This window comes from Peromyscus leucopus, chromosome 8b, assembly GCF_004664715.2.
Source record: "Peromyscus leucopus breed LL Stock chromosome 8b, UCI_PerLeu_2.1, whole genome shotgun sequence".
Lineage (NCBI taxonomy): Eukaryota > Metazoa > Chordata > Mammalia > Rodentia > Cricetidae > Peromyscus > Peromyscus leucopus.
In genome coordinates, this window is record NC_051086.1 from 67340883 (window position 1) to 67355785 (window position 14903).

General features: G+C 43.1%; 1 protein-coding gene across 7 annotated transcripts in view; it reads left to right on the forward strand.

The window, feature by feature from the left end:
- Synrg (synergin gamma) overlaps positions 1-14903 on the forward strand; it is an 83905-nt gene that overhangs the window by 50424 nt on the left and 18578 nt on the right. For all 7 annotated transcript variants that reach the window (XM_028890567.2, XM_028890569.2, XM_028890572.2 and 4 more), the window contains 2 exons: positions 787-1719; positions 11711-12073. In XM_028890567.2, coding sequence (XP_028746400.1) covers positions 787-1719; positions 11711-12073 — 1296 coding nt within the window. The remainder of the gene's footprint in view (positions 1-786; positions 1720-11710; positions 12074-14903) is intronic.

Sequence of the window (14903 nt, forward strand, 5' to 3'; positions counted from 1 at the left end):
GCTCCTATATATCTAGGGCACTGAACTTGCTTTCCAAATAAGTAGTTGTTTTTTCAAAGAGTTGTTTTGCCATAATATCTTCGAATTAATATGTCCATGTACTTAAGCAAGACCTCATTACATTCTGTCTAATAATTTGTGTTCCTGTGTGTGTGTGCATGTATGTATATGTGCATGTGTGCTCTGCATTGAAACTAGGTCATGATTGTATCATGCATGCGCTTTACCATTGAGCATTGAGCTACAGTGCTAGCCTCTAGTAATTGGGTTGTTTTGCTTTTGGTGGTGGTTAGTTCATTGGTTGTTTGGTTAGTTGATTGGTATATTTGAGACCTGGTCTTGTTATGTAGCCCAAGTTGACCTCAACTTGTGATCCTTCTGCCTCAGCTTCCCAAGTTCTGGGAAGGTGTGTGCCACAACACCCAGCTTCTAAATCTTCTGAAAGTGCATTCTGAATATCAGAGGCAGACTTTTTCTCAGTACTTCATTGATACTTTTGATTTTGTTTAAAACTATATAACATGTTTCATCTTTAAAGGGTTGCTATTACAGTGTGCCTCTCTGGAGCCTCCAGCTTCTCTTTCAGTTCTGGCCAGGGGAGGAGTCTTGAGGGTGGTACTTGACTGTTTCTTCACTGTTAGTGAAGAAACATGCTGTCTGATAAGAGTGTGGACTATGGTTACTGTCAAGCCAAGGAGAAACCTACAAAATTACACTTCAGTTCAATATGCATTGTATATGCGGTCTTCAGCTCTGCGGCTTCACCTCCTGCACTTTTTCTTTCAGGAGAGAGCTTTGCTGAGTTCAGATCCACCGGAACCGATGACGGCTTCACCGACTTCAAGACCGCCGATAGTGTGTCACCCCTAGAACCACCACCAAAAGACGCTTTTCCAGCAGCCTTTCCCTCTGGAGCTGCACAGCAGAAACAGACACAAGTGAAAACCCCTCTGAACTTAGCAGATCTAGATATGTTCTCCTCAGTGAATTGCGGCGGTGAGAAACCGGTGCCCTTTTCAGCTGCATTTAGCACGTCCAAGTCAGTTTCCACGAGACCTCCGGCAGCCGGCTCTGCGGCAGCCTCGGCAGCACTGGCATCCACTAAAACTTCTAGTTTGGTAGATGATTTTGGAGAGTTCAACCTCTTCGGGGAATATTCGAATCCTGCATCTGTTGGGGAGCAGGACGACTTTGCAGATTTCATGGCTTTCGGTAACAGTTCTATTTCATCTGAGCCAAAAGTAGATGACAAATATGACGTCCTCAGAGAGGAAGTGAGTCCCAGCTCCTTAGCCAGCAGCACAGTGGAGAGTGCCCAGAACCCACCTGCTGCATCTTCCAAGTATGATGTCTTCAAACAGCTTTCCCTCGAGGGAGCTGGACTGGCCATGGAGGAGTTCAAAGAGAACACTCCTTCTGCAAAGAGTGATGAGGACTTTGCTGACTTCCATTCCAGTAAATTTTCATCCACAAGCTCGGACAAATCCCTGGGAGAGAAAGCAGTGGCTTTCAGACACGCCAAAGAAGACTCTGCCTCGGTGAAGTCTTTAGATCTCCCCTCCATCGGTGGCAGCAGCGTTGGCAAGGAGGACTCTGAAGATGCGCTTTCTGTTCAGTTTGACATGAAATTGGCTGATGTGGGAGGAGATCTTAAGCATGTCATGTCTGATAGCTCTTTGGATTTACCAACAGTTAGTGGCCAGCATCCTCCTGCCGCAGGTGAGGAATTGGTGAGATTGCTCTGGTGATGGTGCTGTAGATTTCAAAGATGATTCTGTGGGTACTGACAGACAGACTGAGGCTCTGGCCCGTCCGTGGCGCATATCTAGTAATTAATTGGCCTCCTGTCGTCTGTCTGTTTGAAGCAGCGTTAACATGATGGCATGGAACATGACTCTACGGGTACTCTGACTGCTCCGAAGCTTAGATTGGAGAGCCGAAATAGTTTTATTTTTGAAACCCAATGCTCACTTAGTGTCAGAGGCCCATAGAAACCCACTCCTCCATGAACCCCACACAGGCAGGAATTTTATAAAGACTTTGCAGTGTGCACAGTGTTTCTTCACCCCTGGGAGCGGATCAGTGCTCCCGCTCCCCTTTTGTCTTCTCTTGAGCATATTTAGAGTTGCTAAGACAGTGTTTGTTTGGTTTACAGAAACTGATCTTCCTAGGCCAAGAGACTGAAAAACTCTTCCCACTTGTAATGCAATTTGCCAGCTTCCTTGAGAAGAGGGAAAGAGGTCACTTAGGGATGCTCCCTGTGTGAGGACCTGGTGGGGAGCAGGCCTGTTTTCAGTATTACTGTTTTGCAGTGTTACTGCGAGTATTAAGTTGTAATAACCCTGTAGATGCTAGGGTAGGGTAACTACTAACTTCTGATAGGATGTGTGCAAACCTTTCACGAGGGAGCCCTCTTTAAACCCTGTGTGGACTTACGTGTAGCAGTTTATTCTCTGGTCCAACTTCTTGTCACAAGAACTAGATTCCCAAGTGTCCTAGTTTTTATTTTGTTTTGTTTTTTTAATATGTATATAGAAAGATAAACCTATTTTGTGGCCTTTAATAATGAGAACTCTCTCGGCATTACTGTATTATTCTAGAAAATGTAGTGTGTACATGCAGGGTTTGTTTCTTTACCTGAGAGGGGCAGGTAAGACACTTCCAAGTTTACAGGCTCAGCAGACATTGTGAAGTGCTGTAGAGTCCGCAGATTTCAAACTGGCAGATAGTGTCTGTCCTTTGCTACTGAAATGCGTTTCTTATGCTGGGTTTGGAATGGGAAGCAAGTTAGCAGAGATGCGTGTGTTTCACCTGCTGCCCGCCAAGGGCTTTCCTGGGGCAGCGGACTGTCTGAGCCTCTTCTGCCCTTCGCTGTTATTTCCTCATTTGTGTTCTGTTTTTCCTCTGCTGCTGTTCCTTTGATGGGTGATTTTATTCTTCTTTTTTGTACGAGCTGTGGGAGCCACAACACTCGGTTGCAAGGGGCATTGTTTTTTTTTAAACAACAGCATTTGACTTTTATTTAAAAAACAATTTCACAACATGTATACTAGCCATTTAGACTTGGAATTATTAATTAGAGGCTATTTTTCTGAAAGATGAATCTATATTCTTTCACAGTGCCAAACCATATATCTTTGTGAAATGAGTAAATCCAGGTTTGGGGATGTCTTTTTTCCCCACCTTTTATTCGGGAAGGGGAGGTTGGCTTTTGACGGAGCTCATTCCAATGGACCTGTTAAATAATCTATGCCCGTGCTCTCTCTGTATGTCTGGAACATTCCCAGAATGGAACCTGTCATGTTCAAGCCAGCTGTCTTCGGAGGGAGGAGACCTGAAAAGCAGACTGTTGCCTTCTGTTGCTCTGTAAACCTCCAGTGGGAAAGGAGCAGTAACCCTTCAGAGCGGTTGTTAAGAGGGTTGATGGCTGACCCAGGAGTTATGCCTATGTGTCGTTGAGCAAGATTGCTGCATAAATAAATATACTAGCGAGGGAAAGTGGCACGCATTGCTTCAATGCACCGGGACTTTATTTGGCCCTTCTGCTCATCATGTATCTCTTGCTCTCTTAGTCTGAGGGTTAAAAGGATATTCTGGAGAAATAAGAAGTGGGCTGATGGAGCACAAAGACTTGGATGTTTACTGTCTATGGACCGTGGTCCTGGTTGGAAACCCTAACTTAACTCTGAAGGGGATACTGTCTCTAACCCGTGCTGTTAACTCTTTGTATGGAAGGTAGATATACTAATAACATTGCCTGGTTTCTCTCTGCACATCATTACATTTACCCTTTAGCCCTTGCTGCGTATAATTTCAATGAGGCTGCTTTCCCATCCCCCTAATTTACTCTCTCTGGTACAGCAGTGTCTTGATGGTCAGTCTTTAAGACCCTTTGTTTCTCCGCAGCAAGAGCTTACTTTGATTTGTGACTTTATCAAAGAGTCAGCAAGACCTCTGCGGCTACCTACCTGTGTAGTAGCTCCTTTTGACATGGAAAATCTTTGTATTTTAATCAGCACCTTATTTTTTTATTTATTTATTTATTTTTCGGCTGCTTTTCTGATGTCTTTTTTCAACATAGACACTTGTGTGTGAATGTGCCCTTTGGAACTTGCTTTATTCTCTTTCTCTGCGAACACTGGCCTGCATGCTTACTCTGATGGCTCCTTCCCAGCTCTTCTGTACTATTCTCTTTTGCGATCTGTAAGTCCTGTGTTAATAAACGATTCTTTGGCATATTTTGAAAGTGTGGGGATGTGTGTAATTTGTGGTTTTCAGAATTAGACTAAAAAGATAACTGACTGGTATAAAATTGAAGTCATGTCCCTTGAGACTGGGCTTTCTTTTTTCCTCCTGAGAAACAGGAGTATGGTTTAGCCTTTGCTTCTTGTAAGCCCATTGACAGAAGTCCTTAACGTGGCATCGAACTGACGTGTAGCTTTAGGCTCTTAGCTCAGACGGTGGCATCCGCAAAGTACTTGTTTAATCCTCAGCACCAGATAAATCAATATATGTAGGAATATATTAATATTCATATATTACCCTCAGCAATGCAAAAATAACACTCAGCTGGGTGTGAGACACACACCAGTGATCTTGGCACTTGTGAGGCTGAGACAGAATTGTGAGTTCAAGGACAGCCTGAGTATACTACTGTGTCTCACTAGACAAAGTAAAAAAATAAATAAAATAAAAAACCATGAACGAGTGGAAGGAGATGACCTGGGCACTCACGCATGGCACACTTGTGCTCAGACATAGACAGTGCCATACACACAATAGTAATAAACATTGGAAACTAAAACAACCCACAAAGCAAAAGAACCAAGCTTTAAACTATTTTCATTTTTAAGAAAACCGTTTCTGGCCTGGCTCAGTAGTAGAGTGTTTGCAAGGCACTGGATTTGATCCCAGAATTGCAATAAATCAATCAATAAATTAATTATCAAAATCTCAAAGACCAGTGAAAGTTAGCAATGAGTACCCAGACTTGGAAGCTATTTGCTCTATTTTGGAATAGGATAAGAATGGGGAACCTTGACATAGAATTCTTTTTCAAGTCTCAAACACAAGCTGCATAAAGATTTTGGGGAAAAGAATCATTTCAATGTTTTCACCTTTTTTTTTTTTTTTTTTTTTTTTTTTTTAGACAGGGTTTCTTTGTGAAGCCTTGGCTGTCCTGGCACTCTCTCTGTAGCCCAGGCTGGCCTTGAACTCACAGAGATCTGCCTGCCTCTGCCTCCCGAGTGCTGGGATTAAAGGCGTGCACCACCACCGCCAACTAATGTTTTCACTTTTCACGCATGATTTGAAGGTTTTAAGTTTTTGATCATTTTTAGAATTTGTAGAAGAAAGGATATTAAACTCTTGAAAATGGGAATTTTGAGTAGGATTCCAGAGATCACTTTCATATGCCACCCGAGAAAGAAAAAAGTTGGGTGTCAGGGTTGAAATTCACTCACAGAAAAGCCAAGCCTTCACTTGAGATGGATAATGTGTTGAAAGCCGAGAAGTCACTGTTAAAACCTTGTACGAGATGCTCTGCATTTTAACTCTGTGTGCTGCTAACAGACTTGGGAGGAAAGCCTCCAGCTGGTGATTCCAGCAGCTGCACTCTCCGCTGTGAGAGCCACCTCATGGGGCTGTGTCAGTAGATTCTCCAGAGCCAGAGCAGTCTACGGGAATTGCATTAACTCTTGTGAGCAGAAGTGACTGTCCCTGTGTGTAACTGTCATTCACTGAACAACTCATTGTGTCTAGATAGCATATTATTTTTAGGGAGGGAGTTTTAATAGTATAACACAACTTCCCTTTTTTGTGATAAAGACTTGCATTCTGTGCTGTAGGTCCAAACAAATAACACTGTGGTGTTTATCCTGATGCCAGGTAAGATACGGTTGGCCAATGCTTGTCTCTGTCAGTGCATGAGACATCTCACAAATGTCTGGTGTTCTGCAGTCACTGTGTTGTTCCTGTTAGAATCCATGCTGATTACCAGAGGGAACAGGTGAGAACAGAGAACACTGGCAATGTCATACAAGCTGTGCTACCTTCTAAAATAATTGAAGGATTTGGATTGTTATTCTTTGCTATTGTTGTTTGAGACAGGGTTCCTCTATGTGACCCTGGCTGTCCTGGAACTCACTCTGTAGCCTAGGCTGGCCTTGAACTCGCAGAGATCCACCTGCCTCCACCTCCTGTGTGCTGGGATTAAAGGTGTGCACCACCATCACCTGGTGATGATTTTTGTTTATACTACTATTGTTAAGTCAAGGTCTCATTCTGCTGTCTGTGCTGATCTTGAACTCCTGAGTTTAAGTTATCCCCCTGCCTCAACTTCCAGAATAGCTAGGATTTCAGGTACATGTCATCATGCCCAGCTATTTTTACTTATGTATATTTATTTATTGAATGCTAAACAAGCGCTCTACCGCTGAGGTATACTCTCAGCCAAAATCACTTCATTGTTTTTCCTATGAGTAGCTTCTACTTGGTTCTATCATTTGAAGACTTTTGATAAGTTGTTTGGGAAATGTCCGCTAAGTGAGAACTTAAGAGGGCATATACCCTGGAGGCTCTGTCCCCTAAAGCTGCTCTCTCCCTTTTGGTAGCCAGAAAGCCTTCATTGTAATTACCATATTTTGTGCTCATTTGGTATCACTTTCGTGAGGTTTCTATTATTTTTACTGTTTTTAAATGTGTGTGGGGGTGTGCACTTGGCGTGCAGGTGCCACAGAAGGTAGAGCTGGAGTTACAGGCAGTTGTGAGGTGCCCGGCATGGCTGCTGGGTCCTCTGGTAGAGCGGTCCATGCTCTTAACCTCTGAGCCCCGTCTCCAGCCTGGGCTTTCCCTGACTGACCTTGGACAGTCTTACTATCTCTTGCCTTCTGGCCTCCTCTGAGTTTAGTATTCTCGTGCTTGCTGCTTTTCTTTATTGAACTTAAAGCATTGACCTAGAAACCTGAAAACACTTAGTGTGGACACAATGTGGACCATAGCGTCATGGGAGTCAGTGCAAACATGGAGAACGGGGAGTTTCTATACAGATTAGAACACAGGAAGGCGATCAGGCAGCAGTCTTGTGTAGCCTGTTGCTCGGTGAGGACACTTTTCCTGTTCTCTACAGCAATGCCTATCAGGATGCTTGAGACTTAGCAGGACATAGTCAGACTGGGCTTTACGGTTAGTGGAGAGTATTCTCTAAGGAAGAATTGGGCCCAAAATGGGGAGAAATGAAAATACACAAATATTTTGTGGTTTGTGTTGGTAAATGAAGGCTGGGTTAACGCAGCATTAGACGTTAGAAGTTGTTCTCTTTGAGCCACCCAACGTTGCTACTGCTATGCAGAGCACTCCAGAATAGTGGAATTGTGCATGTAATTCTCTTTCCCCCCTTCCTCTAAACTCCTTCTTTAAAAGCTAGTAACTCTTAATCTCTTGGGCATATGTCCCCAGCTTTATAAAACATCCACAGTGGGTCTCATCTTCTGTGTCCTGTGGTGGTGGCTTGCATGCCTGGGGATACCCTGTTTTCATGTACAACATGCGTTCAGAGTGGATTTGAATAGAGGTTATGGAAGAGCCTGATAGGGTTAGCTGCCTGTAGGAGAGAGAGCCATGTCTTGATTTGTTCCATGATGGGAAGCCGGTCATACTGTTTATTCTTTTGCCCTTTGTCATAGTGAATTCCTGGTTGCAAACAAATCCATGAGTGAAAGCACCCAATTTGACTTGTTACCTGTGCCCGGTTGCAGCTCTGATTAGCACCGCCCAGGAGCCCAAAGAATTGGAGATATAATACTCTTCTTTGATTGTGGTGATTCTCCATTTTCTTTTTTCTTTTCTCTTGTAATCTTCAAAATTCAGCTAGGAAATTGCAAAACCATCACTAGTCATTTTGGTGCTTATAGCATCCTGTATCATTTTTCCCAGACAGGGCTCCTGTCCTTCATGCTGGAGGCCTTGTTCTTTAGTATTTTTAAGATCTTTATACGATAATACATAGAACTGGGTTGCTAAGCAAATAGAGAGCTGCTAACATGGGAAAATGGGTAGTTTTCATGTTTGTTCTTTACCTTCAATCAACTTACATGCCAAATTTTTCTTAAAAAATGGCTTACTAGTATTCACTATACCAAAAAAAAAAAAAAAAAAAAAACCACACTCTGCATTTATACTGTGTGTAGATGCTAAGGCTTAGGGAAGGATATTATGTAATTGTTTGCTTTTTGGTTCTTATATAATGCCAGTTTAGTGCTTATGTGTTCAAATTAATTACTCTTTAGTAAATTGCTTTTTCACCCACTAGTAGCCAGTAAGTAAGCAAAAATAAAAACATTCAGTTTCAAAGCTTGCACTTAGTGACTCATAACATGTCTACCCTTCAGTTAATTTTATACACACACAACACACACACACACACACACACACATATCTCAAACATTTCTTTGTAAGTCTTTCGTTTGGTTTTTCATTTAGTCTTTGGCTCACCTCAGTGAGTGGCTCCAGAGGTAAAATGTTATATGATTTCATTGGAAACCTTCATAGTTAGAAAATCATAAGAGCTCTTCAGCTAAGGTAATCCTTATTGCTTACAATGCCTTTTACCTGATAATATGAGTCATTCTTGATTAAAAAAAAAAAAGGCTTGCTTTCTTGTTGCATAATTGCACAAAAAGGTCTTTTTATTACCATAGCAACTTGGTTGCAGTATTTGAACCAGAGCTTCATTTCATAAATTTGTCTCTGGTCTGAAAAACAGAATCACTGCTTTTTAATAGATAAGATACTAGAAGCAGTTTCTGATATGGTTTCCCCAAGGAGTCTACTGGAAGAGTCTAATAATAAATGTATCTTTGTGGTGAAGCATTCTGCTGAATGTACCCCTGACAAACTGGTCTTGAGTTTAACCACATCTGCCTCCTGACTGAATGGCACCTCCTTTGAGCCTGCACACCTAGATCTAGGTAGATCCTCCACATAGAGGAACCACTACAGTGAGAGACTAAGAAAGTGTCTTGTCTAACGGCTTGCTTCATTTATTTTAAATGATAAATTTGTTGCCCAAATCATTTTTCCTTCTTATTAAGCAGGCCACATGTGAAGGGGTACAGTTTGCACTGCAGAATTTTAAAGTACTCCATCATTTAGCAGAAGAGATTGGCTTTTTTTTTTTTTTTTTTTGGTTTTTCGAGACAGGGTTTCTCTGTGTAGCTTTGTGCCTTTCCTGGGACTCACTTGGTAGTCCAGGCTGGCCTCGAACTCACAGAGATCCGCCTGCCTCTGCCTCCCGAGTGCTGGGATTAAAGGCGTGCGCCACCACCGCCCGGCGAGATTGGCTTTTTACTGGTTGACTATGTAGCATTTTTATTATTAATTGAATGCTCTTATCAGAGCATAGGGAGATGTGTGGAGTGCTGGTGGGAGAGCTGTGGAAGTATCTGGAACCTCATACCTATTCTAAACTATGTGTTATTGCTGTGAAGGAGGGAAAATGACCAGTGTTGTTCCGCCCATTGGCTTAATTGTGAAAATCCGGTCACAGAACTCTGGATTCTTTGTGAGGTGTGTGTGTGTGTGTGTGTGTGTGTGTGTGTGTGTGTGTGTGTGTGTGGTTGTCAGGGTGGTTGGCCTTCTTGTCTCGGCTACATTAAGTGAAATAGGCGACTCTAGCCTGCTCCAGTGCCCTGTGGAGAGGAGTCTCTTCACCCTGCCCCAGTGCCCTGTGGAGAGGAGTCTCCTCACCCTGCCATAGGCAGCCTTCTCTAATTTTGCTTTTTGAAAACTAGCTGGAAAGCCAGGCCTGTAATCTAACTACTCAAGAGGCTGAGGCAGGAGGATTTTGAGTTCAAGGCCAGCCTAGGCAAGTTAGTAAGAGCCTGTCACAGCAGAGTTAAAAACAGAGAGCTGGAGATGTGGGTCAGTGGCCAGGCACTTGCCTGGTATGCCCAAAGCCCTGTGTGACAGAAGGGTAGAGAGGAGAAGAAAATGAGCAGACCAGCTTTTCCTGATAAATCACTAAGATGGGGAGTTTCTTTTTTGTTTTGACTCTGAAAGGATTCAAGCAGTTCCATGTGTTGCCCTCCGGGCACTGAAGAATCTTCCACACACGTCATCACAACTGATTATCCTCACAATCCTTCATATACATGTAGACTCATCTCCACTTCATAGATGAGCATACCAGGGCTCAGAAAAGCTCACTTTGGAGGCTGAGGTGGGAGGGTGGCCAGGATTCAAGGCCACACTGAACTATAAAGCTAATGGCCATGCTAACAAAGTAGGTGGCAGAGTCAAACTCCGATCTTTCCAGACTGAAAAGCTGTATTCTTTCTGCTGTCTCTGCTATCTCGTTAATCATTCATTCATTCATTCATTCATTCATTCATAGACCAGGCTGGCCTTGGAGATCAGCCTGCCTCTGCCTCCTGAGTGCTGGGCTCAAAGGTGTGTGCACCTCATCCAGCTTACTCACTTAAATGTAGACGAAGAAGATAGCGGGTCTTCTAGCCCAGCTCGTCTTTCTTTCACTTCTTCCATTTTCCAGTGAGTGTGGGGAGGAAGATGCGTTACTGAGGCAGAAACAGCCCAGAAGGACCTCAGACTTTTCCTTTGCTGGCCTGGGACTCAAAGAGATCCACCTGCCTCTGCCTCCTGGGATTCAAAGCGTGTGCCACCACACCCGGGCACTCCATTCTGGTTTTGTTTTTTTTCTTAAGGACTAAAGTAATTCAGGTTGATTTTTGTTTTTCTCACATTCTATCTCAGCAATAGGATATCCAAACTGACCAAAATAAAAAATGAGGTAAGTGACTGCTTAATTAAAATCCTCTATGTGTCTTTGCCTGACACAGAAATTTCAAGTAATCTATTAAAAGTTAGATGAGAATGCTTTTACTTTTTGTTTTGAGAAACTGGACTTTTGGTTTGTCACATTTTATGTTTTTCACTCTAAGAGGAACACTGTCTAACACAGTCTAGAGAAAAGGAGATGTGTTTTGAGTATGGAATATGTAAGAATGTCTTCAAGCTCCAAAAGGAATAATTCATTAAATGATCTGAATCTTCTATCAAACTGTGGACATGACTATGTAACCTGTCTTTGTAGTAATTTTTTACATATAACAGAAAGGATTTACTGTTTGTTTTTGTTTTTCTGAGACAGGGTCTCTTTGTAGACCTGGCTATCCTGGAACTCTGTGTAGACCAGGCTGGCCTCGAACTCAGAAATGTGCCTCCCAAATGCTAAGATTAAAGGTGTGTAACACCATGCCCAGCTAAAAGGATTCTTTAAAATCAAATATAAATGCTAGCTGAAAATGAATATGGTTTCTTAAAGATCCAGTGTTATAGCCCAACTTCTTTAATTTTAGTGCAGGCTTTGACTGTAGTTTCTGCAGCATGGTATGGGACTGATGAAATGTTCTAGGCATTTTGCCTAACTTAGGAGCATGCCTCTAACTGTGGGACCGTCCCCTTCAGATGCAGAGGGCTTAAACTGCGATGCTTTCGCAAGCTACAGTAGCCATTTTGCAGCGAGCACACTTGGGAGCTGTGACTGGCCAGACAGGGTTGAGATCTCAGGGCAGAAAACTCTCTCCATTTGTCCCCTCAGCAGGAAGTGGGTCTTTCTCACCTACCTCAAACCTTCCAAAGAAAGGGACCTCATTTGGCAGTTCTGAAAACATCACCATGTCATCTCTCTTCAAAGGGATGGCCTTGGCAATCGAGGATGCTCTTCCAGAGACTCCCTTCCCAGCCTTTGCCAGCTTTAAAGACATGATGCCTCAGACCATTGAGCAGAAAGAGTATGAAAGTGGGGACTACCAGGATTTCACCAGGCAGGACCTGCCCACGGTGGACCGGAGCCAAGAGACCACGTGTCCAAGCCCGGCTTCCAGTGTCGCCTCTCACGAAACCCCCAAGGAGTATGTCGACGACTTTGGAGAATTTCAAAGTGAAAAGCCCAAAATCAGCAAATTTGACTTTTTAGTAGCCAATTCACAAAGCAAAATGAAGTCCAGTGAAGAAATGATCAAAAGTGAGCTGGCAACCTTTGACCTATCTGTTCAAGGTAAGACTTTTTTTCCTGTGAGCTTGCTCCACATCCTTGCCTGAGAATAAAATGGTGATTCTTAAATCCAGGCATAGTGATGCCTGTCTGTAACCGTAGCATTCAAGAGGCTGAGGCAGGAGGATCATGAGTTTGATTGAGGTCAGCTAGGTTATATAGCAAGCTTCAGGCCAGCCTAGGCTACATGATGAGCGCTGTCTCAAACACTAAAAAATAATTAAAAAAAAAAAAAAAAAGATTCCTTGTTTAGCAGGACATAGATGTTCCAGCTTCTAAGACTGGGGTTTCCCTGGAGCTCAGGTGGAGTGTCTGTCCCTCATCACTGCTTACTGAAGAAGAACAAGTAGAGAGTGTGGCTTTTCTTCACACTCTAGTTGGCTTGGAAGTGTGCTGTAGGCCAGGCATGGTGGCAGATGCTTTAATCCCAGCATTCGAGAGACAGAGACAGGAGTATCTATGTGAATTCAAGGTCAGCCTGGTCTACATAGCCGGTTCCAGGATTATAGAGACCCTGTATCAAAACAAAACAAAACCAAAAAAAAAAAAAACCAAAAAACAAAAAACAAAAAGAAGTGTGCCAAAGAAGTGGATTTGATCATTTGGGGGCAGGCTAGCTCTGCTCTTGTTCCCCAAATTCAGTATGGCTATGAATCTTTATTCAGCCTACAGATCTGGGGGGTTTATTTGTTATTTTTTTTTTTTTTGACAGAGGGTCTCATGTAGCCCAGGCTGGCCCCAAACCCTTTGTGTTACAGAGAATGATCTGTTGAGCATCTGATCCTCCTGCCTCAACCTCCCAAGTACTCCTAAGTGCTAGTATGCACCACCATGCCTGGAACCGAATGTATATTTATTTATGTATGTGTGTGGGTACACATGCCAGGGCACGCATATGGAAGTCAGAGAACAACTTTTGGAAGTCTGTTTTCTCCTTCCATCATGTGAGTCCTGGACATCCAACCTGAGTTGTTAGGTTTGGCAGCAAGAGTCCTTACCTGCTGAGCCATTGTGCCCATGAATGCATTTGTAATGCTCTCTTTGGGGCCTAAAGAGGTGGCTCAGTGGTTAAGAGGGTACAGCAAAGGACCCCGAGTTCAGTTCCTAGCACCCACGTCAGGCACAACTGCCTGTAACTCTAGGAGGATCCCTCACCTCTAGCTTCTGTGTGCACATGTGCACACACACAGTTTATTTAAAGATAAAACAAGTGGGCTGGTGGAGCAGTGTCTCAGTAGTTAGAGTGTTTGTTCTTGAGGAGGACCTGGGCTTGATTCTTGGTCTCTAGCATGCTGGTTCACAACCATTCATAGTTCCAGTTTCAGGATATCAATGCCTGGATTTTGGGGGGCACCCAGCACGAATGGAGTACACATACATACACACAGGCAAAACACTCATACATAAAATAAAATGAATAAATCTAATAAAAACATTTTAATAAATTAAATATTTTAAAAGATTTGTTTATTTGTTTGTTTATGTATATGAATGCTGTCTCTGCATGTATGCCTCTATGCCAGAAGAGGGCATCAGATCCCACTAGAGATGGTTGTGAGCCACCATGTGGTTGCTGGGAATTGAACTCAGGACCTCTGGAAGAGCAGCCAGTACTCTTAACTGCTGAGCCGTCTCTTCAGCCCAAACTAAATATTTTTTGTTTTGTTTTATTTTTTTTTCAAGACAGGGTTTCTTCACGTAGCTTTTGTTTTGTTTTGATTTATTTATTTATTTATTTATTTATTTATTTATTTATTTATTTATTTATTATGTATACAAAAGAGGGCACCAGATCTCATTACAGATGGTTGTGAGCCACCATGTGGTTGCTGGGAATTGAACTCAGGACCTCTGGAAGAACAGTCGGTACTCTTAACCTCTGAGCCATCTCTCCAACCCCTAAATATTTTTTAAAAGCTATCTGTGCTCAAGAGATGAGTCAGTGGTTAAGAACATGCCCTGTGTCAGTCATGGTGGCACACTTCTTTAGTCCCAGCACTTGGGAGGCAGAGGCAGGCGGATCTCTCTGGGTTTCAGGCCAGCCTGGTCTACAAAGTGAGTTCCAGGACAGTCAGTTACATAGTGGGACCCTGCCTCAAAACAAACAAACAAAAAGAACATGTAGTGCTTTTGCAGGGGACTTGAGTTTGGTTCCCAGCACCCACTTCTGGCAGCTCACAACTAACTAGAACTCTAGCTCCAGAAAAATCTGATATCTTTGGCGTCAAGTTTATGAGTGGGCACCTGCACTCATAAACACATATCCAAACATATAGCACACATACATAATTAAAATTCATAAAAATCACCTTTTAAAAAGGTATCTGTTTTAATTGACCCATAAAACCTGAAGTAATAGCAAACATTTTAAAATTCTATTTCTCAATCTGGATTTTTGGTTTTTCCTGCAAAGTTGTAATGTCTGGCAGTGCAAGACCTGCATTCCCAGTTCTTAACAGTCAGCCGGAACTGAACAGCAGCACACGGCAGAGGTGGAGGGGCCCCTCCCGGTTAGCCAGCGTCTCTGCCATCTTTCTCCACATCTTCTGCCTCGTCGCTGCCTTACTCCCTGTCTCTGCAGCTCTACATCTGCAGGAGAACACAGCCTTCAAGCAGGGAGCCAGGGAGGCACAGGCCGACAAGCAATGACAGGAAGGACTGACTCATGGCTCCGAGGCGCCCATATTTAGAAAGAAAGGCACTTTGCATCTAGACACCTGTGATTCATACTTAGATTATGTAGTGTAGAGACAGATCAGACAAGAGTAATGGAGGAAACCAGCGGAAGGCCCCAAGCAGAAGAGACCGAGATTCAAAGAACTTCCCGGACAGA